The sequence below is a fragment of the Vulpes vulpes genome, chromosome 13 (genome assembly GCF_048418805.1).
Source record: "Vulpes vulpes isolate BD-2025 chromosome 13, VulVul3, whole genome shotgun sequence".
NCBI classification, from domain to species: Eukaryota; Metazoa; Chordata; class Mammalia; order Carnivora; family Canidae; genus Vulpes; species Vulpes vulpes.
The window spans coordinates 138,005,315-138,032,928 of NC_132792.1; the positions used below are offsets into that span (position 1 = coordinate 138,005,315).

Here is a 27,614-nt window from a genome sequence, read left to right on the forward strand (position 1 = left end):
GCATGCAGCCCAGCCTGTGTGTTGTAGCTCACGCTGCCCCTTCTCCCTGTTCTCAGAGTACCTTCCTTTCCCCTTCTACTTTCCTTTATTATTACTTATTTCAGTTTATTTTATTTTAATTCCAGTAGAGTTGGCATACAGTGTACAATACAGTGATTCAACAGACTTCTACTTATTTTTAAGGACCAGCTCAGTTGAGTCTCCTCTGCTGCTGTTTCCTCTGTGCTCCCTTTGTCTGGAGCTGTGTTTTCTTCTGTGCTCATTGACGCATGGCTTCTGCTCCACTCGGATGCATGTCTGTCAGTTGAAGATACACCTGCCTCACCCACGGGGTGTGATTTCCCGGAAGACACAGCACATAACTTGGGCATCTCTCTGCTCACCTCTCTACCCTGCAAAGCCTGGAACATATTAGAACATATTCTAATAATTTAGAACACGCTCTAAGTTATTGAGCATCTACTGTGTGCCAGGCACTGTGTTAATTGTTGTTGACAACATGGTGAATGAAACAATGATGAGCTTACTCCTGTGGAGCCTTTAGTGTGTGGAGGACCCAGACTCTAACCACGTACTCATGGGAAAGGATGAGCAAGTGCAGCATCTGTGCCTGCTGCAGAGCGGAGGTGCCTGGAGCCAGGAGAGACCAGAGGTATCAGGGTTGACTCCTTGAAGAAATCCAGGAGAGGCGCTCTGTGAATGTTTGATGAATTGTACAGAATTGAACAGTGGCTGCTCAATAAATACTCGTTGATTGGTTGATTGATTGTTGGCAGAGCTTTCGGAGATCCTGAGAAGAAAGGGCCGCGGGTCCCCATCATTCTTATTAGGGAATTATTTCAGTGCATTTAAGGACTCCCATTCTTCATCTTCTACTTTAAAAACATCAGGGAAAAACGGATAGTCCAACTTTATAATATTTCAAAATGATTCTGTGGTGTTTTGGAATATTACATGGCTGTAAGAGTTTATGTATATTTAATATACTTATTAAAATATGCAGGAAGCCCATGGCTGATTTTCTCTGAGGACGTCTCAGTGCCGAGGTGGGACTTAAATGTTTAATACTAATAATCATACTCATAACTCATATTTCTCTAGTGCTTTTCATCTTCGGGATCCCTAAAGCCTGTGAGCACCACGTCAAGTGGATGCAGCTGGGCGCACCAGCCGGCTGACAGCATCCACATCTGGCCTCCTGTCTCCCTCTGGGGCAGGAGAAGGGGGGACTTGAGCTCAGAGGTCCAGCTTCCTCTGCCCACGTTGAATTTTCTCTTCCCAGAGGCAAATTCCCTTTGGCTCCCTCGGAAAGACCCCCACTGGGTACAACTGCCACCGCCAGCCCTCTGCCCCTGACACTCACTGTGTTAGAACAGGAAGGAGAGTGGCTTTATGCTCCTGGGCCAGGAAGACACCTGCCACTCTCGGGCCACTTAAGGATAGGCTGCGGGGCCTGAGGTCGGGTGGCAGGGGAGGGATGTGTGGAGGGATGGTCTCCACTTGGTGTCTCAATCCACACGACACCCTGCTTCTTTAGGTCACGGAAACCAGGACTGGCCCCTTGGGCTGCAGCAACTACGACAATCTGGACTCCGTGAGCTCGGTCCTGGTGCAGAGTCCGGAGAACAAAGTGCAGCTGCTCGGTAAGCTATCCTGTGATGGGGTGGGTGTTAGGTCTGGGTCCCTGAGGAGCAGAAAGGAGTCCCATGTGCTTCCTTTGGCCAAAACCTTCCTGAGACCAGAACCACTAGGAGTTCTGGGACCTGTATGGCATCACTTTCCCTCATTCTTTTTGTTTGTTTGGTTTTTTTTGTTTTGTTTTTTTGTTTTTTCCCCCATTCTTTTGAGAAAACTTCCTATATGGTTTACCTGCACCCGAGACCATTGTTCATACCACACGATGCCCACACCCTCCCACATTCTAGTCCTCCCCAAGACTGTTGTCTACAGCAAGACCACATCCATACCTTGGCCCAGTCTGATGATCTCCTTTGTTGCTTTGTCCTAAGGACACCTTAGGGAACAGCTAGCCTTTGCAGAGTGGTTATGGGGCCACCATCTCTAGCTCAACTAAGAGCTTTCCAAACTGTGGGACCATTGGCTACCCTGAGTGGTCTCTACTTTCTGTGAGTAATCTATAGTCTCTCCCATGGGAGACTGGAGCCAGGAGAACAGTTTGAGAGGCGTGGGAGCCTCCACTGGAGACAGAGCTGGACAAGACAGGCTTGCAAACAGGCCAGCAAAAAGACTGGGGATGACACTAGGTCTGGAGCCTGGGAGGTAGAGGGAGGTGCTCAGCTCCCGCTGCCTGTTCCCCGAGCATCCTGGGACAGGGCTACGCAAACCGATTCAGACAGAGCTGTTTGGCAATGGGAAAAGTTCATTTTTCTTAAGGCCTAACTGAACTGGACTCTGTTTAGGATATTATTATCTTGGTATTATAAAATCAATAACCCTCACCCAGGATCTACGATTACAAATTCCAGGCAACCTGAGCCAGATGCAACCCATCAGTGCTTTCGGAATCAAGGAATATATAATAAAAAGGAGTAAAAGACTCCTTTATTTAGAGCCACCTAATGCAAAAAAAAAAAAAAAAAAAAAAAAAGAGCCACCTAATGCAATTAGCATCCCTCTTCTCTGGTGTCCCTAGATGGGCTGGGTTTGTGTCTAGAAATTAGCGATGAGTGAAGTTCAGAATGTCTGGTGGTTCATCTGGAATAGTTTATGCCATTTAATTTTATAGCCCATCACTCATGCAGACATTGCTCGGGGCACTTATTTTATAGCAATGGGAAATGTTATGGTGAGGAGAAGGGAGGTAGTTGGGAGGTGGAGAGAAAAGGACTTGGGAGGGTGTGTGTTGGAAGCAAGCGCATGGACAAGGTGTGCAGGGTAGGGTGCTCAAGTGCCAGTGTGGGTGCAACATCAAGGAGGAAAGATTTAGGAGCAGTTCAGAATAGGAGCCGGATCTCAAACAGGAACAACGGATATCCATTGCTGCTGCATTTCTAAGTCCTGTTTTGAGGTCTGCTGAGACTAGGATACCTACTTTGGGCTCTGTGATTTCCTGCCAAGGACGAGGTCAAGGGTGTGACAATAAAGAGCTGGCAGATATTTGAGAAGAGGGGAGCTCACCGCATCCAGAAGTTTCTCCTGTTCCTCATCCTCTGGGCAAAATCTCTCACAATGCCCCCACTGGGGTGGCCTCTTGAAGGTCTGACCTCGAGCCTGGCCCAGCAGCATCCAAAGAAGAACCCGTCCTTCATTCATCTCTTGATATGCTTCCAACAGCCACCCTGTGTGGCTTGAAGCTGAATAGGAATATATTCTGTTACTGGTAAACTAATATCCACCACAGATGGGTAGGAAAACTGAAGCTTGGAGCAATTTAGTGGATTCTATCCAAGATCAGAGGCAGCTAATTAGAAAAGAGAGCTGAGAGCCATTCATATCTACTCAGGCTTGACCGAACTTAGGATGCCTACCACCATCTAACTTTCAAATCTTAAGAGTTAAAGCATATTGAGACAGGGGCAGCCAGACCCAGTTATGCAGTATGACCTGATGGTGCAAGGGTAGGGTCTGACACCAAGCCACCTTTACCAGCCCTGTGACTTGGGCAGGTCACTGTGGCCACAGAGCTCAGATTTCCTCACCTATAAGAAGAAACATCTTGGCCTCACTCTGCCCAGGGTGTTACTTGTGATCATATATGAAAAGTACTGGGTATGGTGTCTGGCCACTACATTACCAGCAAAACCTGTCCCTACTTCCTAACCAGAGCAGCCTCCTTTGTCATCAGGGCTGGGGTGGGAGACCCCGGAGGGTCAGCATAACATCTTAGGTTGGCTGCTGCTCACCTCAGTGAAGCCAGAAACAGGATGGCTGTCGAAAGCAGAGCAAAAAGCCCATCAAGCCTTGATTCCTCCCCAGGAGGGCTATAAGCTCTTCTTTTATCTGAAACATCGTCCCATTCCCATCCTGCAAATGCTGATACATAGCCAATAAGGCCATTCATGTGATATGCACGCTCTCAATTTGGCTGATGTGAGGGGTTCGACTAAGCCTTGGACTTTGATGGTCCTCATCTGCATTTTCAGATCCTCTCCCACCTGTCACAGGGGCAGTGGTAGCCCTTCCACCCCACCAGCTCCATAGGGTCAGGCCCCGGGGTGACTGACCATTCTTGGGCCCAGAATGATGCACAAGTCAGCAGAACTCCAAGAAGCCTCGAGTGTGGGAAACCGAGTCCCTTGTGGTCCTGCCCCACAATTCCCGGACACGTCCTTTCCCTAGGCCTGCAGGTGCTGCTACCCGAGTACCTGCGTGAGCGCTTTGTGGCCGCGGCCCTCAGCTACATCACGTGCAGCTCTGAAGGCGAGCTCGTCTGCAAGGGCAATGACTGTTGGTGCAAATGCAGCCCCACCTTCCCGGAATGCAACTGTCCCGATGCTGACATCCAGGCCATGGAGGACAGCCTGCTGCAGATCCAGGACTCTTGGGTGACCCACAACCGGCAGTTTGAGGAGTCAGGTGAGCAGTCAGCTGGCCCACATTTCCTCCCTGTCAGTGGAAAATGGATGTGAGGTACAGGCCCAGCATGTGGGGAACTCAGCTTGGATCCTGGCTCACCCACTTGCTGTCTCTGGGAGCCTAGGAGGTTATATCACCACCTCAAGTCTCAAGGGATTATCTTTTGTTGTCTGTGCAAATGGACATAACTCCTACCAAGGAGATGTATTTTGAGGACTTCCTAAGTTCAGGTGACTAGATTTGAGGGCGTGTCTGCAGATACGGTGCAGAAGGAATGTCTGTTGAATCGTGATGTACATAGAATGGTTCTGGGAGGCACCCAGCACATGCTGAGTATGGCTTATCACAGGGACAACTAGTATCTGTGTTACCTTGAGATCTAGATTCAGGACTTGGTTTCGAGGCCTTGTTTTTGGTGATGGTTTGAATGTTTGCATCCCCCAAAATTCCTATGTTGGAAATATGATGTCCAGAGAAATGGGGCCTTTGGGAGGTGATGGGGCATTAGTGCTCTTACAAAGGAGGCACCAGAAAGATCCCACTTCCCTTCTGCCATGTGAAGACACAGTGAAAAGTTAGCCATATGTGACCCAGAAGAGGGCCTTCTCCAGGACCTGACCGAGCTGGCATCCTGATCTTGGACTCCCACTTTCTTGAACTATGAGAAATAAATTTTTTGTTGTTTCTCAACCACCCAGTCTGTGGCATCTTCTGAAAGCAGCCTCCAAAGACTAAGGCACTCTGTTAGTAACCAGTTTTATGAGCTTATGTGAGCCATACAGCTTCGCCATATCCCCATTTTCTCTTCTGTAAAAGAGGGAAAGTGATATTGATAGGTGGATGGAAGGCTCATATGGGATAATGCAGATAAAACTAATGTATAAATAACTCTGTCTGGTACATTCATACATTTCAACACTAAATGATAGTTAAGTTATGTGGATGTATTTCAGAAACACAATGTTGGTAAAACAAGGAAAAATGAAAAAGGTTATGTATTATATATACTACTATATAAACATAATACTATAATAATATGTATTAAATATAATATGTATTTAGTACTATTTATATAATGCTTAAAAACATGGGATGCCTGGGTGGCTCAGTGGTTGAGCATCTGCCTTTGGCTCAGGGTGTGATCCTGGGGTCCTGGGATCAAGTCCCTCATCGGGCTTCCAGCGAGGAGCCTGCCTCTCCTTCTGTCTATGTCTCTGCCTCTCTCTCCCTGTGTCTCCATGAATAAATAAATAAAATCTAAAAAAAAATACTAGCCAATACTTAATATTTTTTACAGGTAAATATATTTGCAGAAAACATTAAGAAATATATGGTAATGATAAAACATCTAAGAGAGTGGTTACATTGAGGTGGAGTTGGAGGGGAAGTTCAGAGCCTTCGATTACATATTTTCATTGTCTTATTTCTCAAAAACAAAACAGAACAAAAGACTGAATGAAGTCGATACAGCAAAATGGCTAAATCTTGGTGGTGGGCACAGGGGGTTTATCCTCTTATTCCCTGTGCTGTTTTGTGAGCTTAAACGTTTTAGCAAAAGAACTATGAGGAGTGCCTGGGTGGCTCCATTGGTTAAGCGTCTGACTCTTGATTTCAGGGCTCAGGTCATGGTCTCAGGGTCATGAGATCAAACCCTGCGTTGGGCTCTGCACTGGGCATGCAGCCTGCTTAAGATTCTCTTTCTGCTTCTTTCTGTCTCTAAAAAAACCAGAAAAGAAGAACGTAGAAGCTAGTTGTTAACGTCATCACTAAGTATGATTCTCCAACCATTGGGGAAGAGGGAACGAATAACTAAGTGCTTGAGAAACCAGAATGAGCTGAGGCCCCAGGCATTGCGATTTCAAGCCCCAGACATGGCAGTTAACTGCTAAGGAGAATATTCCAGTCCTCACAATCCCAGCTACGCTGGAATAGTGATGCTGGCACATGTTCACTGATGCTTATTGTGGAATAGGATGTTGGGCTCCACCTCCATGAGTTAGTTACTGCTACTGAGTAAATGAGGGCTATCTGGACCCCCACCAGGAGACAGTGGCTGCAGGTCCCAAGTAAAAGCAGATCTGAGCATGAGTTCAGCAAACGTGTTGTGCCTACGAAGCTCTGAGAACTCAGATTTGCAGTAGGCCCCCAGAACCAGAGAGCATCTTCCTTCTGGATTAGCTAGAAGAAAGAAGGGCTATCTGCCAAGAGCTGAAGCTTGAAAGCGTTCCAGAGTCAGAGAGAAGGATATGGACGGGAGAGGCTGGGCTTGGGGACTGGAAGGTTTCTAAGAAGTTTTCTGAGCTGGGCACTCTAGTCTCCCGGTGTCCACATTTGCCAGCTGTCCACTCTCCCCTTTGGGACTGCCCTACATCTCCCACAGTGTGTTTGTGGTGCGACAAAGAAGACAGCCTGTGATGGACGGTGTCACGAATGATGTATAAGGGGTTACCAAGGGAGAAAGTGGTGTGTCCCAAGGTCATTGGCAAAAGCAGTCCCTCTGGCTTGCTTGGGCAGTGACAGAAATCTGTTTTGAAATTCAGAAGCATATTAGGGACAAGAAAGAGAGAAAAGAATCCTAAAGCTCTATTTTATGGTATGTTAATTATTTTCCATATAAAGCTGTTGAAAAAGAAATATATAAAAAAGGGCTGGGAGAGTGGCTATGAAGCCTCCTTTGTTACATGGGGGCGTGCTTGCAAGGGCTGGCTGGGTCTGGGGGGGGCGGTGCCCTCCTGCTCCCCAACCCCCAGGGTCTGCATGACACCCCCTGCCCCCCGCCCCCTGAGCTCAGCTCCGTGTTCTTGCCCACAGAGGAATTCCAGGCCCTGCTGAAGAGGCTGCCTGACGACAGGTTCCTGAACTCCACAGCCATCTCCCAGTTCTGGGCCGTGGACACCAGCCTTCAGCACCGCTACCAACAGCTGGGAGCCAGCCTGAAGCTGCTGGTCAAGAAGACACATCGCATTGTCCGCCGGCTCTTCAACCTCTGCAAGCGCTGCCACCGGCAGCCTCGCTTCCGCCTGCCCAAGGAGAGGTGAGCGCCCCAGCCGCCAGGGCCCAGGGCGGGCCCATCCCCAGGGCTGCAGGGGCCGGGGGGGCGGGGGTAGAAGGCTCTCTGTCCAACTGGGAGATCTGGCAGTGGTGACCCACGTGAGGCCTTTGAGATCCCCCTGCTGTCACCTCCCCGTGTGTCATTCTCGATTCTGACTAGTGCCTGAAGTGAGAGAGAGAGAAAACAGAGAGAGGCTAATTTTACTTCTCTATAAATTGTAGTGGATTCAAATGTTATTCTAATCATACTCCAATTCTCACTCATCTCGGTTTTAAGACGTTTTTTAGGAAAGAAAGGGGTGGAGTTGGAGCTCACACTCCAATTGCATATGGTGAGAATACACACATCAGCTTTCTTCAAATGAGTGACTGCTCTCGGCCACAGAAGGAGAGGAAGCCAGGCCCTGCTGCCTTGGGAGCAGAGCGGGGCTGTCCAGTCAGAGACACTCCCTCATCCACCCCGTCGTGCGCCCACTTACTTAATAAGTGCACACAGCATATCCTGATTTTAAGCAGTGTGTCGGGGGGGCGGTATTTGTTCATTGAGAAGATATAATAAATATACAGCAACAGAAAAACTATAAAATTTTAACTATGCGGGAGCCACTTAAATTCATGTTGGTAGACCATAAATCAGAGGTGCAGTTTAGTAAAAGCAAGAGCTGGAGAGAAAAGCCACCTTGGAGAAGGAAGTCTGGGCCAGATTGTGTGGGAGAGATGGGAATGGTGCGCTGAGATGGGGCCTTGCGGGGTAGGGAAGCTACCCTGCAACCCAGAGCTGTGGCTCTGACTGAGGCGCTGGTAAAAGGGAAGCCCGAGTGGAGAACTCAGGCCAGCCAAGGCTTCCAGAAGGGGTTCCTTTTTGTGTTTTCAACTAATCACTCTTAAGTGCTTACCAGGCACCAGGAACAATCCCGGTATCTGAGAATATGTTGGCGGATTAGGCAGTGTCCTTGCTTTCGTGGCATCTGCAGAGAGGCCATCTGTGAACAAGGAGACAATAAACAATCAGTTCCCATCCTGGTCCTTGCTGTGGATGACATAAAACAGAGCAGTGTGCTAGAGAGCGGAGGAGCGGTTCTTTTGAAAAGGGTGTCATGGAAGACCTCTTGGAGGAGCTATCAGAGGAGCTGAAATAGAAGCCTGAAGAGGAAGCCAGCTATAGAAGATTCCTGCTCTGGGTGGAAGAGAGACAGAAGCAGAGGGAATAGAAAGGACAGGGATGGTGAAGTAGGACAGAAACGGATGGGATGCCAGCAAGCTGGGAGAGCCGGTTGCTGGACAGTCTTCTCTAGAAGGCTGAAAGCCACACAGGAGGTTTCCATACAGACACGTGGGAGATCTTCTGTAGGCTGTTGAGTAAGCGAGGGAGGTGGTACCAGGGAGGGATGAGCCTGGCTGCTTCCAGTACAAGCGTGATGTCAAGTGTTGCTGGTGTTGATCCATCAGACATTGAGCTCTGGGCCTTAGTCATTCCAGAAGTGGTGCAGTAGGGTTTCCATCATTCAGAGAACCTGAGGCTTCATCTTTCTCATTACCTTTCCCACCTATTGGTCAACCCCCTCCTACCTTTGGGGTAGGGGGTGATGGCGATGTGTTCCTAGGACTCCTTATTCATTTTTACCTCCTTCCCAAAGGTCTTTGTCCTACTGGTGGAATCGAGTCCAGTCCCTGCTCTACTGTGGAGAGAGCACGTTCCCTGGCACCTTCCTGGAGCAGAGCCACAGCTGCACCTGCCCCTATGACCAGTCCTCCTGCCAGGGCCCCATCCCGTGTGCCTTGGGGGAGGGGCCAGCGTGTGCCCACTGTGCTCCGGACAACAGCACGCGTTGTGGGGGCTGTAACCCAGGCTATGTGCTAGCCCAGGGCTTGTGCCGGCCAGAGGTGGCTGAGTCCCTGGAGAACTTTCTGGGGTTAGAGACAGACCTGCAGGACCTGGAGCTGAAGTACCTGCTGCAGAAGCGGGACAGCCGCATTGAGGTGCACTCCATCTTTATCAGCAACGACATGCGTCTGGGCAGCTGGTTCGACCCTTCCTGGAGGAAGCGCATGCTGCTCACCCTGAAGAGCAACAAATACAAGCCTGGGCTAGTGCACGTGATGCTGGCCCTGTCCCTGCAGATCTGCCTCACCAAGAACAGCACCCTGGAGCCTGTCATGGCCATCTATGTCAACCCTTTTGGGGGCAGCCACTCTGAGAGCTGGTTCATGCCTGTGAATGAGGGCAGCTTCCCCGACTGGGAGAGGACTAACGTGGATGCAGCCGCCCAGTGCCGAAACTGGACGATCACCTTGGGAAACAGGTGGAAGACCTTCTTTGAGACTGTCCACGTTTACCTCCGGAGCCGAATCAAGTCCCTGGATGACAACTCCAATGAGACAATCTACTACGAGCCCCTGGAGATGACCGATCCCTCCAAGAACTTAGGATACATGAAAATCAACACCTTGCAGGTCTTTGGCTACAGCCTACCTTTTGACCCGGATGCTATCCGGGACTTAATTCTCCAGTTAGACTACCCATACACTCAAGGTTCCCAGGACTCTGCCCTCTTGCAGCTCATAGAGCTTAGGGACCGGGTAAACCAGCTTTCTCCACCCGGCAAGGTCCGGCTTGACCTTTTCTCCTGCCTGCTCCGGCATCGGCTCAAGCTGGCCAACAACGAGGTGGGCAGGATCCAGTCCTCCCTGAGGGCTTTCAATTCCAAGCTGCCAAACCCCGTGGAGTATGAGACAGGCAAACTCTGTAGCTAATGGGGGGCCCCCTCCAGTGCTGGGCAGGGAGGTGATCCAGGGTGATCCATGAAATCCAGGGTGCGAAGATCATCCAAGCCCTCACCTTAGTGCCAACAGGGTTCTCCCTTGAGACTTTCAGCACCCAGCAGACAGGACCTCAGGGCTTGGACTGAAGCAGGCAGGAGAGAAAGGAAGCGCTACTGCACACGCGCACACGCTCACCATGTGCATGTGCGAGCACACACACACGCGTGCAAACACACACTCTCACTCACACAGGGAGGCTACCCCTGAGCAGCCTCAAATCTGTAAAGTCGGTGCTTTCAAATGAATGCAGTTGAAAGAGAGGAGCCAAGGGAGAGATTAAGAAAAAGAACCAGCCAAACCATGAAAAAATAAATCCTTAAAAGTGATTCTTATCATTCAAGAAGGCAAGAGGGGGCACAGCGGTAGGAGTGGGAGCAGCTCCTCCTCCCTCTCCGTGGAGTCACTTTTGTATTCTTTTTAACCAGATTTCTTAAAATGGCGTTGTTTCGTGATTCCCCACGTTGGTTCTTACTTTTTTGTACGCTGCCTCGTCTGCGCCCTCCAGACACTGACTGCCTCTCAAGCCGGCTCCCCTGAGAAACTCAAGGTGATACCAACAGAGGACCGTAAGGCGGGCAGGCAGGCTTGCTCTGCTCCCCACTCCTCCCTCCCTCCGGCCCCCCTGCTTCCTCGGCCTCCCCACTTTGCTCCGTGTACCCTCGTGGTCCAGCCGGAGCTCCTCTTCCAACAGCACCCATTCTGCCCAAGAAAGCAGCTCTGTCAAGTTAGAAAGAGACAATGTATAGGGAAATGTTCTTTTTTAAAAACGAAACAAAAACAAAACAAAAATATTTATTTTGTGATTGTTTTCTTTGTCAATCTGCTCCAGCCACATGAACATATGAGTAAAAGTTTACCTGATTTAATATATTTTCTTAAAAGGCCTTTTTTAGGGGAAAAATGAGAGAGAAAAGAGAAAAAAAAAAAAGAGTATAGCTCCTTGGGCTGCCTGGATTTTTTTTTTTTTTTAATTGCTCTGTGTGTGATACGTGGGCATTCATGGATGGTGGCTATTGCCGCGGGGGAGGCTGGGTGATTCGTGTATGCTTTCACAAGTGAATGCATGTCAGGCTTGGCTGGTTGTGTGTGTGAGTGTGTGTGTTTATGTGGGGGTATCTGGCTACCAGTCCCCCCCACCCCGCCCCTGCACCTCTTTTCCCAGGCGCGAGAACTAATGCAGGCCCTTCAGCCAGGATTTCCCACTATCAGGAGAGTAGTGTCAAAGTCCCTGCTCACAAGGGGGCCCCCAGGCTGCGTGTTGGGCAAGTGTCTGCTAATGGGTACTCCTCTTTGCCAACACTGCCGCGGACATCAGGAGAGTCTCCCATGCTCTCTGCATCTTATGGTCCACGATCTCCATTTGAGGAAACTGGGAAGGATGCAGACATGGCATTGGCTTTTCTCCATCCTGTGTGATTACCACCTTCCCAGCCTAAAGAGCAGGTTGGACATACACCACACAGAATAAGGCATCATTCTCACCACAGTGCCTCCCCCAGGTGGTCAGAGAAGCATTTCAGAGCATATCTCTTGGAGAGTCACTTCCCTGTCTATTCTCCACAGGGTCCAAGTACGATGAGGAGGCATGATGACCTGCACTTTCTTCAGGCAAAAGTCACCACATACATACTCAGTACTCGATCCCCTACCTGGGCTGTATCTCAGCTGGTACAAAATGAACTGGGAGACCGAAAGGATGGTCATGTCTATGTGCCCAAGAGCCTTCCATGTTTATTTTTGCATAGAGAAGAATTCAGCATTATATTTAAGCATGGCACCATATTTCAACCCACAAGGACCTGAAATCCTTGGTAGATCAGCAGCCTCCAGCATTTCTTTCTTCACAATTTCCCTGGAGCCTTCTAGGGTAGAAATCCAGAGCGATGGGAGAATCGAGGGGTGGACACAGGTATTGGCTGTCTATTTCTACTCGGCCACTGCTTGCTTTGGGGAATTTATACCAAGCCATCTGTGGAAGATGGAGCCAGCAGATGTCGTCCTGGTCAGTGGGGTACAGATGTGTCAGAGGAGTGTGCTTCTGTTGGGAAAGGGGGTTGTGGTAGGAAGGAATTGACACTTTTCAACGGTGGGGTTTGAGAGGTGCAAGACAGATATTAGAGGCTGATTTTAGCACTGGCTGTGCAGGTCTACATGCTGTAGGATTGGGTGGGCACAGGCTGTCACCCGTGAATTAAAGGCCCAGCATGCGCAGCAATATTCAGAATGAGGTGGAAAGCAATTGAGAATGTGTTGTGTGCAAGGTCAGCAGAGCGCACCTTCAGTGGCGTGACGGTAGTTGCCCCGGCAAGGAGTGAGTCAGTGCCCGAGGGCTCCCGTCTTCCCTGGGCTGGTGTCACCGTGGGGTGGTGTTGTCAATCTCTGAATCACACCACGCTGGGGCAAAGTGTACCTATAGAGTTGCACTTTATCTTAAGTAGGGGGTTGTGTCTCGTTATCTCAGACTCCATGTCTTAGGAAGGCCCTGGGAAGATGAAGGTGTGATGTATTAAGGTTTTAGAAATATATGCACTCAGTTATAAGGATTTCTACTTCTTGCCTGCTCAAAGGTTTAAACCATTAAGCTGGGTGTATCAACTCCATTTAAAAACACTATCACACATTAGTAAATATTTAGGAGTGCCCTTGTGAGCCCAGATGCAAGTACTATATGATAGAAGGCCTAAAAGACATTATTAATTAACACAGCAGAAGGAATGTTCATATTTGACCTACCAATCTGTTACCTGTGATGGATGCTTGACTCTTCTGTTCTGAGACAGTGATGAACAGGTTTCCGGTGTACCAGAGCTTGGGTCAAAGCAACAGACCAAAGATTTTGCTTCTAGAAAGCAAGTGAGAGATGGGAGCACTTTGCTTCTAGAAAGCAAGTGAGAGATGTGGTGGGGGTAAAGGATGGGCAAGATTCCTTAAGAGGTTTCTAAAGGCTTGAAACCATGAATTCAGTATAGAGTTTCTCAGAAAACTAGGCTATGAAATGTCACAATATGAAAAGGCTATCCCTAGTCAAAATTGTCACCTTGGAAGTCTATAATAATCAGAATATGTGAACAACCTATTCTTATACAAGGCTGAAAATAAAGAATTGTCATTAATTAATTAGGACTGAGCTGTCAATGTTGGTGAACTCAATGTAGAATTAAGAGCCAAATCACAATTCAGTTATTGGATATAACAATCAGGAATCCAAGCCTTAATTGTAACCCCGAAGAACGAATACATCAAATGCTAATCTGCCCTAATGCTCAAGACTAATACCTCTAATACTAAATAACACATTTAATGCCCCCTGCTAATAATATAATGCTTTGCTCTGCAAGCATATTCATGCATCCACAGCCAAAAAAATAAATGAACATCTCTTCAAGTACAGGGTATCACAAATAGTTCAGATCCAATTCTTGGCTTCTTTTCACAAATATGAAAATAGTCATCGGGATGGGCAGAACTGCCTTTTGAGTAGATGGAATATATTGTCTCCATAATGTCCTGCCCCCAAAAAATCACCTTTGAAACCTGTAATTTCATTGTGTAAGTCTGTTCTCTTGCATAGAAGAGAGATCCCTTTTTTTTTTGCCATTATATTTTGTATGAAAATTAAAATGCCCTTAGGAAGAAATAAGTCTTGGAAGTTAACCCGCTGGCAAAATAGAGTATTAGATTTTTGGAGTTGGAAGGTTTTTAGAGGCCAGCCAGTCTACCTGTTTCTGACATGAGGGAGAAGAGGTTAGAGAACTTGCCTGAGGTTCTATCTATCAGCAGTGGAGGAAGAGCAGTCTTCCTTCCCTACCTCTCTCCGCCAGAAAATGACATCTGGGTCCTGGGAGATGACAGGACTTGGGAGTGAGAGGGCAGGGAAGGGATGACACGTCTCTGGGAAGAAGAGGGCTGCTGAGAGGCAGGAGGATCCTCACATCCTTTCTTGGGAGTGGTTCTAGCAAAAGTAATCGGCTGTTAACTGAAAAGAAAAAACTAAGGTCTCTCCCCCGAGAAGCTTTAAGCACGGAGTAGACATGTTTCCATCTAGGCTGGAGATACAGGGAGCAACTTGCTGGTTTCCTGATAACTCTATCAGCTCAATGATTTTTAATCACAACATCGTGCCTCCAATTTCTTGCTGTTTTCTCTACCGCCAATTAGAATTTGAATGCCATTACAAATCTGATAACTTCTGCAAACCATCTTTGCTGTGAAGGCTAGAGAGGTCTGGTTACTAACAACACGCAGAAGATGCAGGACCGTGCAGTCCCTGTGGCACACACATAACCTAGGTCTAGAGCCCCGGCAGAGAATAGTAATGAGCCGGCACTCTGGGCTGCATGAAGAGTGCTTGCTCCGCCCAGCAGTGGAGTGAGAATAGGGACCAAAGGAGCCATGGAGACACACTGGCTCCTGGCCTGGAAGGATAGGTTGAAAAATTCAAGTTATATGACCAGCCAGCTATAGATACACTCCCTTTTATTAGTTCCTTATTCTGCGTCTGCCACCTGCCACCAGCCAGCTCTGTAACTGAGCAAGTCAATCCACTTCTCTGGGCCCCATTTTGCACCCCCCACCGGGGATAAAGGAATTAGATTTCTTATGCAGATATTAGGGGTCCTTCTACTGCTGTCTGTTTATGCTGCTAAAGGCAGTGTGGCATAGGAGATGGCGTGGGCCATTGATCACGCAGCCCTGAATTTGCATGTTGGCTCCACACTCATCTTAATTCTTGATTTATCCCCTTACTTGTCACTTGGATGCTTCATCCCCTAAGATTTCCCTAAGATTTTTCTTTCCCTTCTCTTTCTGAACACTCACTCTCTGCACAATTTTGCCCAATCTTTCCCAACTTCCAGAATACATATATACCTTCAATTCCCTAAAACTCAATCCCATTTCTTCCAAGCTCTTTCCTTTCTTCCTTCCCACTTTCCTTCTTCCCTCCTCCTTTCCTCCCACGTCTCCTTCCTCTCCTTTACTTGCTTCTCTTTCCCTTTCCTCCCTCTTAGTGGTAAGTGCTAGGCACTAGGGTATGTGCAGAATAATCATTTCTGGACCATGAAGAATTGTACCACAGGATGTGGGGAGATGGAGAAGCAGAAACAAGTCAGGGTGGTGCATTCTCTAGTAGAGATGTGCAAAGCATTGATAGTATACAGAAAGGGAGACAATGACTCCCTGGGAGGCACTAATCTGCTGTGAAACTTCTAATAACTATGCAAGCAATGTCCCAGGTCTCCAGATGTTTTACAGTCAGTGGAGGGAAAGACCTAACATACAATGTGCGCGCCCCTTCTTAGAGAGTAGAAACGACCGACAGCAGCAACAGAGCCCCCGAAGGTCCACACTACATCTGGTTGGTGCTCCACTTGTGACTCCTGAGCAACCACATCAGCACCTTATTCTCGCCTCCAAGGCACACTCAGGGGGCATCCATGTGGTACAGTGGCGGGCTCCACTCCTTGAGAGGGCAGTATTCTGAAACCAGTGCTTCGCCAACATTAATGTGCATATGATTCACCTGAAGATTTGGATTCAGCAGGCCCAAGAGAGGCCCCAGATTCTGCACATCTCATAGTTCCCAGGTGATGCTGTGACAGCTGGTCCAGAGACCACACTTGGAGGAGCCAGTTCCCACAGAGTATGTCTGTCATTTCTCTGCAGCACTTGGGACTCTAAAATGGGAGTCTACCAGCAATCAGAGGGGCTAAGAAACCAAAAGGTCAGTAGTGTCTGGCTAGGAGGTGAGGTCCTCACTTACAAACATCTTGGTGCTCTGTAGTTTCTCCACCACATAGGAGCCTACAGATACGAGGCAGGGAAGAAAAGGGAGGCAAGAGGAAAGAAAGGAAACTTAACTAAATCAAAATTCTGCAAGCTGAGAGCTAGCTTGCTTATGAATGTGTTTACAGATAAGCAGCACCACAGACCAGCTGAATCATGCTGGTTGAGTAAAGGTCTTTCCCCCAAGCCTATCAGACAGAGTAAATCTGTTCCGAAGTGGGACAGGGAGTACCTGTCACTCCGTGGAAACATACATCAGATAAGATGATTAAATCCCTACCAGCAGTGTGCCCGCACCCAGAGGCCCAGACTTTAGACTGCTAAGGTGCCATGCAACTTCTAGGCATTTCACCTAAGAAAGAAAATGAATTATTTCCATTTTCGTTCTGTCCTCCTCTCCTCCAGCCTGTGTGATTACTACCCTTGCATCATTAATAAAAACAGCCACCAGAATTTATGTGGGGTCACTCTTCCAAGGATCTCAGCACTTGGAGAAAATAAATCAATCAATGTTATTTATTGAGCATTTTCAGCTAGGAGATGTGGGGAATAAAGCAAACATGTATTTAGTATGTACACCCTCTTAATTCAAGCATTTTTTTTTTCAGATGACTTAGGAAATAAACCCTGCAGAGAGGCCATACAGCTAGAAGCTGGACTTAGCGTGCTTCCTGGAGTCAGGCTGCCTCCGTTCAAATCCCATCTCTGCCCCTTGCCAGTGGGGAGGGGCGGGCTATGTCATTTAATCTCTTGTAGCATCAGTTTGCACATTCGTAAAGGGCAATAGGATGTTGTGATGGTCCAGAGAAAGAAAGCATATAAAGGACAGGAGCAGGCTCGTAGTACATGTGTGGGTTTTTTTTTTTTTTCTTAAAGATTTTATTTATTTATTCATGAGAGACACAGAGAGAGAGGCGGAGGGAGAAGCAGCCTCCCTGTGGAGAGCCTGTTGGAGGACTTGATCCCAGGACCCCGGAATCATGACTTGAGCCAAAAGCAGATGCTCAACCACTGAGCCACCCAGGTGCCCCAAGTGTGGGTTGCTTTTATTACATTAGATAGTTTCTGTGTCTAAGGAAAAGGAAAAGAAGGGGAAGAAAAGCAAAGGAAAGGAAAAAGAAACATCCAGGTTACTCACCTGCAGAAGCAAACTCTTTCTTGGAAACTAAGAGAAATTTATCATCTGGGCCCTTACCTAAGGGTCATTGGGTAATATAACGGAAAGTCTTCGATTACAGTTCTGTGGCAGACATAGATAAGCCATTCAAATGGGTATTTCTTATATAGACCCTCTATAAAAGCAGAGAATATAATATTATAACATCACTCATCACCAGTATGCCTGTGCCTGGCTTGGTCACGTGGCCCAGGTACCTTGTTTCTAATGATATAAGCCATTACAGTGATAAAGCTTGGGAGTATCGAAGAGAATGGCTAGTTAACATACCCATTAGCCTGTCTTTTTCAAATAGCACATCATAAGTGCACTTTTAGCAAGTACGGGCGGCAGTTAATTCCTGGCTGAATCCTTTGATGGGGAACCAGGGTGTAGTACTGCCATAAGGTTTTTAGATACTGACACGGGGAAGGCAGAGTTTATGTTCCAGTTATGTTAGAAATACAAGATGTGGATTAGCAGAAATAAAGGTGGGGAAAATGTTCTAAGAAGCAGGAGCAGCACGTGTCTAGGCACATATTCATAGACACAATGATGAGTCAGCCTAATGTTCATGTTCCCCATCCAGCCTCATGGTGCAATGCTCTTAATTTTTTTCTTCTTTTAAAAATAGCTCTATTGAGACACAATTCATATATGATAAGGATTACCCCTCAAAGGGCACAATTTGGTAGTTTTTATTTAAAAAGTTGTGCACTGATCACCATTATCTAATTCCGGATCATTTACATCACCCAAGGAAGAATCCTGTACCTAGTAGCAGTCACTCTCCATTCCTCCCCAACCCCCAGCTCTTGGCAACTGCTCATCTATTTTCTATCTCTGTGGACTTGCCTATTCTGAAAATTTTTGTACAAATGAAATCATACAATATGTATGACACATGAGCATCATATAGTTTACAAATACCAGTATTTTCTCCCATTATGTGGATTTTCTTTGCACTTTCTTGATAGTGTTCTTTGAAGTACAAAGGTATAAAATTTTGATGAAGTCCAATTTATCTATTGTTTCTTTTGTTGCTTATTCTTTAGATGTCCTATCTAAAACTCCTAATCTAAGGTGACATACATTTATGTCTATGTTTTCTTCTAAGAATCTGAAGTTTTAGCTCTTACACTTAGGCCTCTGATCCATTTTGAGTTAATTTGTGTATGTGGTGTGACAGAGGGATCCAACTTCATTCTTTTGCATTTGAATATCCAGTTTTCTTGGCATCATTTGTTGAAAGACTTTCCTTCCCCCCATAGAATTGTATTGACACGTGTGTCAAAAATTGATTGGCCATAAATGTATGGTATGATCTGAACTGTTAATGCCATTCAATTGATCTATATATCTAACTTTATGTGAGTAACACAATGTATTTATAATTGTAGTTTTGTGGTAAATTTTGAAATTAAGAAATGTGTATCCTCCAACTTTTTCTTTGTCAAGATGTTACGACTATTCTGTCTCTTTCATTTCCATATGAGTTTTGAGGTTCAGTTTGTCATTTCCTATTAAAAAAAAGGGCAGGGATCCCTGGGTGGCGCAGCGGTTTGGCGCTTGCCTTTGGCCCGGGGCGCGATCCTGGAGATCCGGGATCGAGTCCCACGTCGGGCTCCCCGTGCATGCAGCCTGCTTCTCCCTCTGCCTGTGTCTCTGCCTCTCTCTCTCTCTCTCTCTCTCTCTCTCTCTCTGTGACTATCATAAAATTAAAAAAAAATTTTTTTTAAAAAAGGCAGCTGGGATTTGATAGGAATTGTGTTAATTACGTGGATCCATTTGGGGAGTATCATCATCTTAACAATATTAAGTGTTCTGATCTGTAAATATGAAACATCTTTCTATTTAAATCTTTAATTTCTTTTGATGATATTTTATGGGTTTGGGTCTTAAAAGTCTTACACTTCTTTTGTTAAATTTATTCCTAAGTATTTTATTCCTTTTGATGCCGTTGTAAATGGAATTGTTTTCTCAATTTTATTTTTGGATTGTTCATTGTGTACAGAGCTACAACTGATTTTCATACATTGATCTTGTATCCTGCCATCTTGTTGAACTTGCTTATTAGTTCTAATAGTTGTGTATGTGTGTGTGTGTGTGTGGGGGGGTTCCTTAGAATTTTCTATATACAAGAGCATATCATCTCCAAATGTAGTTTTACTATACACTTTATTCATAATGACTCTTCTTCAGCCAATGCATTCTTGTTCTGCTGCCTCCTGTGGGAGCAGGAGAACTTCTTCTTTATGCTCTTACTGGAAACATCTGAGAAATTTATTGCAGAGACAGATTGGCCTACAGAAAAATATATCATTCTCAGCACTATCTGTGGGCACACAAAGACATTCAAAAGCTAACATGACGAAAAGGTAAGAATAATCAATAATCCATGGTGTTTGTTCAAAGTTCTTAGCCCATTCCCAAAGTTCTTAACTGCCTCCATTCAACAGTAGCAGTAATTGAATCAGCTTTAATGGATGGCAACCATGAGCAGCCTCCATACTCACACCCATAGCTCCTTAGGCCATGCATCCATTGTGCCATCACTAGGATTGCCAATGACAGAGACTGGTTTTTAGCAGGTGATCAAGTCATTCTGTTTAGTTGTTTAGTCCCTCTCTTATGGTGGATGTTCTCTGCTGGTTATTAACATGTAGTTCAAAAACCTTCATGCTTCTTGTCTACTTCCATGGATCCACCCACTTGCCTTTTTCACAGACCTACTCATCTCTGATCTTCTAATATTTCTCCTTTCAGGCCCTTGACCAACCAAATAACTGACCAACCAACCAACCATGTCATTCACCATTGTCCAACTTCATCTATATTTTTACCTCAGGTCAGTTCTCCCTCTCCACAAATTTGATGACTAATTGCACTTAACATCAAAACTCTGCTGAGAGGATTTCCCCTCATCACTATGCACCACAGCTACCTATAAATAAAGCTTCAGCTTTCTGCTTCTCTGCTATCTCATCATAAAGGCCCTTCCATTAAGCCACAGTTGTGAGCTATGGGAGATACCCTAGTGTAAACTGATTGATAGCATGGGGCTCTGGGTACCTGCTTAATTGGCTTACTTGTGCTCTCCAGCTCTTCTTCCCAACCTTGGATGTGCCATATCCACTAAGAATGCATTGCCACAGAACTGGCCCCACCTTGTGACTTGTGAGCTATGACTTAACCAGTTCATGGTGGAGAGGTCCTTTTATCTCATGGTTAGAAGCTCTGTATTTACCACGGGCAAGTAGCACATAGGTAATTTCATTTTTTTTATGGTTATTGTCCTCTGTTTTAGATGGCAGGGACTTTCTCTAGAACCCTAGAAGTCTACACTGTGATTCGTCTATTGAGACTTTCCATTAACTCTGCACACTATTTTCTCTCATCATAGATGCCTCTAGTACAACAAGGTCTCCTGGGTCATATGGCTCAAGTGTCAGACCACTTTCTCACAACCTAACCTGGTCCCTCTGCTGAGCTCTTTTCCTGCTCTGGATATTACTCAAAGTTCATAGCTTTTAATGTCACCCAGCAAATGGGTGAGAGCAGTATTCCCAGGTACAGAACATGCTGCCTCTGGAACTTAAAGAGGCTATTAAAATTTATGCTACTTTCTTAGTAGTAGGAGGTGTAAAATACAATTCTTTGTTGTTTTATTTGGAAGGGATATTCCAGCATTCTCTAGGACTTGAGATCCCTAAAAAGTTCACTAATGTATGAGGGTCCTGAAGCTTTAATATCCATCCTTTGAAACACATGTATTTTGCCAAGGCTTCCAACATACTAGCCACCTCTTATTTATCTGGTCTAATTAGGATGGCCTTGTCAATATAAGGGACCAATATGATGTTCTGTGGGATGTCAGACACTCCATCTCCTTTCTAGCCATATTATGACAGAGGGCCAAATCATTAGCAGAACCTAAGAAAAGACCATAATTATATACTCTTGTCCATCTCACATGAATATGAACTGTTTTGGATCCTCTTTTCTTATAGCGATGGAAAAGAATGCGCTCACTATATCAGTGTCCATTTAATATGTGTTGGAGGCTATATTCATCTACCTTAGTAAAATCACATCTGGCGCTGCAGCTACAACTGGGGACACTGATTAAATTTACAGTTGTGAATCAATCAGTCATGATTCATTCCATTTTTATAGGGTCTATGCTGGAGAATTAAATGGGAATTTGTTATAGACCATCACTTTGTATTCATTATATCTTTGAATGCAACACTAATGTCTACTATTCTTACCAGGTTGCAATGTTATCTTGTTATTTACTATTTTGGCTTGGGGTGGAGCCATTGTTGCAGAGGTTTTCATTTGGCTTTCCCTACTAAATTTCCTACTGTACAGGTTAAGGAACCAATACCAACTCTAAGGGTTTCTGCCAAACTTGATACTGCCCCACTGGCAATACTCGCCCAAACTGATCTTCAAGATTCAACTTTAAGAGGAGGATTACTATAGCATATTGAGACCCATGTCAGATATCAATGTCAGTTCTGACTCCGTGTCCAACAATCATTGAAGAGTTTGGGTATTCCCTTTTCCAAAATGGACTGTCACTTGAGTGAATGGCTATAGTTCATTGGGAAAAGGACTAGAAAATTTTCAACTGAATACAATTGCTATGGAGTTGCAGGATTTTTTTTATAGGAATCCGGCATCTCTTTCTGCTCCCAGTGTTCTGGGTCTAAGGACTGACTCAAGTTTGGAAACTTAGCAAGGTAACATGCTAGTCAAATCCAAATACCACTTGAATTTTGCCACATATTGTGATACCTATGGCCAACTTGCTTCATTACAATAATTGCAATTACCCTGTTTTCCGAGGGTTGAGTGCCACCACCTGGACCTTTATTGTTTGAGGATCTAATAAGGCTATTAGAAAACCCAGTTCTGTATTAGCCTGTCCTATCGTCAGCCTTGGTTAGCCTATAGAGAATAGCCATCACTGGGCTGATCCCATGTTCACCAGGTATTCCTTATTAGTGTGACACTTGGCATGTCCTTTAGGTCTTCCCATGAAACATATACATACTGGTGGGATTCTGGGCTGATATTGTATATGTTCTCTAGTGTGCCCACTTCTTTGAGCTGTTTTATCTCTTACTTCACCATCCACCAATGGCAGTTCTTGCATTTCTACTTCACATAGTGTGGGCCTTTGCATTTTCTGGATCCTAACAGCCCTTCTAGGAACAATTATCTCCAGGACCCTTGCAAAGGCACTAAATCGTATAAAAAGGAGACTATTCCCATATTGATAAACTCTTGATTATCCAATCTTATGTTCTGCTCCTCTTGATCAAGTCCTCCAGGATTCAGCCTCATGCATATGCTACCAGCTAGTACAGAGATATGTTAGCCATGCCTTGCAGAAACTTTGGTGTATACTCTCTCTCCTTCCATAAAAGGTTCAGTGCATCTCTAGTCTGTTTGTACTGGAATTTGATCTTCCTTACTGGATTGCTTACCTGGGGCAGAGGTACGGGATAGATCCTGAAGCAGGAAAGCATTGTTTGGTAAAGTGAATTCTTTATTTGAGCTCTCTGCACCATCTTCAAGGAAGGGGAGGGTGATGATCTAACAAGGCAGAGGGGCGAAAGGGACTTCTGAGGGCCCAGCAGGTCAAGGTACTTAGCTGCATCTACTTCAATTGCCCTATCCCAAGTCTCAGCACCCTATGCCTTCCCCATTAGGGACCTGAACTTGTTATAAGAGACTAACTGAGTTTGAGAATTCAATCTTATCTGAAGCTCTACTACTTTAATGTTTAAGTCCTGAGCCTTGTTTTTTATTCTCCTGGTACTCTGGCTGCAGGAGATTAGGATTTCCCAAGTGCTGCTAGGAAGGCCCTCTAGCTTTCATATTTTGCATTGAAATGGTGATCAATCATCTGAGCCTGTCATTATTTATCTTTCAAAAATCAATGGTGCTCAGCAACAGTCACCCAATTCTGTGGTCCTTATAATTATCATCTCCCTTATCCCTCTCAATCATAAGAAACACTGCACTAGGCCATGTATCCCTTTTTATAGATATCCCTTATCAGTCTACTGCTGATGAAGTTTTAACAGTTGCATGGAAGTTTCCCTGCTTTCAACAACTGCACTGATACAATATCTCAGGGGCTAGTTCTATTCCACCTATGACCAGTGTTGAGGTCTGCACTTCCAGAGACCAATGACTGACCCTTCTCCAAAGCCTCATTTTGAAAGTCAGCTTCCTAAAACCCTTTTTGTATTAACTAATTGGTAGGTGAGAATCAGCCTGCAGAAAGTTTACTGGAGATAGTTCTTGAGGTTGGCATTTGTAAGGCAGTGAAGAAGGCAAATTTGGGCAGAAGGAGAAGCTGACTTGTAATGAGATTGTAACTGAGAGCTAAGCAAATTCTATGGGGAGTTCTGGAGCCTGAACAGACCTTCACAGAGTTGTCCCAGATTGACGCAAGAGGGTTAGGCTTTTAAATCTCCAAGCAGGTGGTCACTGCCCATGGGCTACCTGGGAGTTGTGCAAAGGGGAAGGCCTAACCTTGGGCACAGCTGTTCCTACTGACAGGCGCCATTGTGAACTGTGAGCAGTCTGCAGTCGATATTCCAAGAAGCCAGAGCCTTTGTGTATCAGTCCCAAAGAGGGGGTGCTGTTGCAAACCACAACATCCTTCACAATAACCATCTCTATTATCACCCTCTAGGACCACTGCCTGTCTTTCACAGTGTCTTACCAGACTGGAATTTCCACACCTTTGCAGACAATGTTGCTTATTCTGGATTCAAAGTTGCTTTTTAAAGCAAAAAGAAAACACTCTACCCTATAGTACCATGGCACAGGATCCACTAAGTTTGGCTGGCAAGTGGGGGCCATGGATGATAACCTGGTGCCACTTAGCAATGGGCAGCCTCGCCTAGCCCTCTGGTCTATTGGTATTCTGGCTGCAGAATCTTTCCTTCCTTTAGTTTGCAAACTGACAAAATAAGTTTGGAATACAAGAGAGAAAAATTTAGTTTGGCATTATAACTTCTTGACCATGACATTGTCCTGATTAATAATCACCTTGAAACTCCAGGGCATCACCCTCTAATTAATGTTGCCCCTTGCCTGCAGTCTCCTGACTCCCAAGCCTCCAGGGTCAAGTCAGAGCCCCAGTCTATCTTAGTTGAGAGACAGAGAGAGAGAGAGAGATTGTGGCAGGGGCTGACTAGATGTTCAACAGCCTTTTCCCTATTTCTCCTTGACCCATAATCTGTATTTGCTGTTCTCTTGAAGTTAAGTGCAGCCATGTGACTGATCTCTGGACAGAAGAAGTGGACAGAGATCATATACCCACTCCCAGACCTGACCTATGGATGCTCCCACATGCAATTCTCCTCCTTCTTTCCTCTCCTGTGAGAGGACAGGGAAGGCTTTGAGGAGTGAAGATTGGAGGCTTAACTTGTAAAGTATGAGGGTCTTTGGATGTCTGCTTGGAATAAAGCTGTCCAGGGGAGCTGTTCCTCCAAATCAGACTGTTACACAAATAACCATTTGTTGTTATTCCAGTGGAATTTTGGGGTTGTTTGTTACAGTAGTTGCTTACTCTAATACAGGGATAGCAAATTCATGTGAGTCAGAGGGAACCCAAGGGAACCTGAGTTGTGCTTTTTATCAGCTCCAGGCACTAATTGCTTGTGTTTTTTGTTGTTGTTGTTGTTGTTGTTGTTGTTGTTTTAGATTCTCAGCATCCACCCAGTGACTTCAGCTAACCAAAACAATCATTTTGAAAATAAATAAATATTTGAATGTCACCTTGGTGGAAATAAGAGTCAGAAATTCCCTATGATCAGAAGGGTCTTATTGCAGCTATGTGTCATCTGTTACTCTTTGGACACTCTGCATGGAGTTCTCATTAGGTAGAGAATGACCTATCTTTTCTCCACCTCATCCGCAGCTTCTCTCCACAGCATGAACTACTCTGTCTAGAGGGCTGTATCCTGCATCTACTCAGAAATGAATTTTCTTTTTCTTCCAAGAAAGAAGCTGTTGATCTGTGCACAGGGGTTTGGCTATGGGCATTCCCCAAGACAGCGTGGGCACATCAACCTAGGGCAAGAAATGTGGGCTCTAGGGAAACATTTTTGCACTTAACTATGCCAGCCTGGCACTCCACAATGTTCACACTCCTCCAATTAAGCTGTTCAGTTCTCAATCATCTGGAGCTGCTGCCAACTGCTGGCTGCTGATAGTCAGAGTGGCTGCTGCCCAGAAAGTCAGCAATTCTGCTTTTTTGCCTCTCCTGGACTGGCTTTACTATACCCTTTCTTCCAGCCTTTCTGTGACAGTCAGCTACTAATTTCCCTTCAGTTGGGGGATGGAGAGACACCTGGGAAGGTGCACTGGGGAGATTGAGCAGTGATTTCTTTTGGTGTCTGCAGTGTATACCTGGTACTATACCATTCCAGGGCTTTGAATACCACCTTATGCAAGTGGGATGTCAATTCTTGTTCCTGGAGATGGTGGACAGCTTGGGTAGTGGGGAGGATGCCTGCTGAACATACATTCTCTGCTTAGCCTGAACTGGTGCTTTACATACGTGATCTCAGAGAATCTTTACATCATCTAGGAAGGTAAATACTGTATCTCCACTTCACAAACAAAGAGGTTGGGAGGAGCTCAGTCACTGACAGTCTATTACCTTCTTTTTCTCTGTTCTAATTGCCAACACCCTGCATTAGAAATGTATCATCTTAAAAAAAGAAAAGAAATGTAACATCTTCCTCTGACCTTGTAAAAACCAGCCTCTGTCTTTTAGCAATGAGATTCCTTTCTCTAGACATGTGTTGTTCAATATTATAGCCATCAGCCATACGTGGCTACTGAGCACTTAAAATGTGGCCAGACCAAATCGGGGTGTTCTAGAAATGCAAATTATACACCAGATTTTGAAGACTTAGTACAATAATAAAGAATATAAAATATCTTATTAATATTGTTTAATATTGATTACATGTTGAAATGATCATAATGCTTATATTTGGCTATAAGTCAAATAAAACATATTATCCAAATAAGTTTTTCTTTTCCTTTTCTTTTCTATGTGGCTACTAGGAAATTTAAAGCTACACATATGGCTTGCCTTTGTAGCTTACAATATCTATGACTCAGTGCAGTGTCTAGAGACTGACCAGAATGTTCTGTTAGAAGCACAAACTGACCATGACACCTCCTGCTTCCCATAGCCAATAGGACAAATCTCAAGGTCCTTAATACGGCTGGCAAGTTATTCTATCTTATGTCCCTCATCTGCCCAGGTCTCCTGAGTCTCCACATTTAATTTCCTCACTTATACCACAATGTTTCTAGGACCTCTGCTTTGCTCACTTCTGCTTTTGCTCTTCCCTCTACCTGGAATGCCTTTCTCCCTAAGAGTCTCCTGGAAAGTTCCTTCCTGTTGATCTTTTCAGATTTGTTAACTACTTCCAGAAACCTTCTCTACCCATCCCCCTCACCCAAAAGCCAGGACTAGGGTAAGATAAGCAGAGTCCCTATAATACAAAATTTAAGCAGATGCTTCGACAAACCTGAGAGTAGCACCTCCTTAAATTTGGTATCCCAGGTGCCTCTTCATCTCATGTCCCTGTGATAATCTGTGGCTGCACTTCAGCAATGTCTTAAAATTATCTTGCATGTGATTTTTTTTGAGAATAAGGATTATGCTTTATTCATTGGCGAAACTCCAGCAGCCTGTTTTCTACTAAAATGTTGTTTGTGACACTCAAGAAATAAAACTTTGTCCTGAAGTATTGCTGTTTATCAGGCACTGTGCTATGTGTTGGGTAATTCAACAACAACATAGTCTATGGCCTTAAAAATCATCGCAAAAACTTGTTTTATGCCCTCTGCTTCCCTACTTCAAACAGAAACATCCCAGTTTTGAAATGCTGACTACCTGCCAGCCAGTGGAAGTCAAAGATTCCTGGGGCCCATCCCAGAGTTTCTGATTCTGTAGATTTGCAATGGGGCCCAGATGTTCTGTGATCAAATTTAGACAAACAGTCCTCTACTCCATCCCTTCACCCATTTGTTTAGTCTTCGTTTGACTATTATTGAGTGCCTACTCTCTGTAAGTCTTTGTGTTAGGGCCTGTCAAGGAAACAAAGATAAATCAGGAAAGAATAATGTCTTATAGAAAGATTCCTATAGTTTATGAAATGTCTCCATATGCGCATTTTTTGTTTGATCAGTGGATTAAAGATGATCTCCT

The 27,614-nt window shown here is 45.4% G+C and overlaps 1 protein-coding gene and 1 long non-coding RNA gene across 3 annotated transcripts in view; one reads left to right on the forward strand and one right to left on the reverse strand.

The window, feature by feature from the left end:
* Positions 1-26,418, forward strand: part of BRINP2 (BMP/retinoic acid inducible neural specific 2) — a 123,427-nt gene extending 97,009 nt beyond the window's left edge. For both annotated transcript variants that reach the window (XM_026001244.2, XM_072733095.1), the window contains exons 5-8: positions 1,538-1,643; positions 4,300-4,536; positions 7,348-7,570; positions 9,225-26,418. In XM_026001244.2, coding sequence (XP_025857029.2) covers positions 1,538-1,643; positions 4,300-4,536; positions 7,348-7,570; positions 9,225-10,341 — 1,683 coding nt within the window. In that variant the 3' untranslated portion in view covers positions 10,342-26,418. The remainder of the gene's footprint in view (positions 1-1,537; positions 1,644-4,299; positions 4,537-7,347; positions 7,571-9,224) is intronic.
* On the reverse strand, positions 7,119-9,225 carry LOC140594996 (uncharacterized). Its single transcript, XR_011996349.1, has 2 exons — positions 8,484-9,225; positions 7,119-7,750 (listed from the first exon to the last, which is right to left on the reverse strand). It is a non-coding gene; the product is annotated as an uncharacterized lncRNA (long non-coding RNA).
* Positions 26,419-27,614: the final 1,196 nt, after the last annotated feature.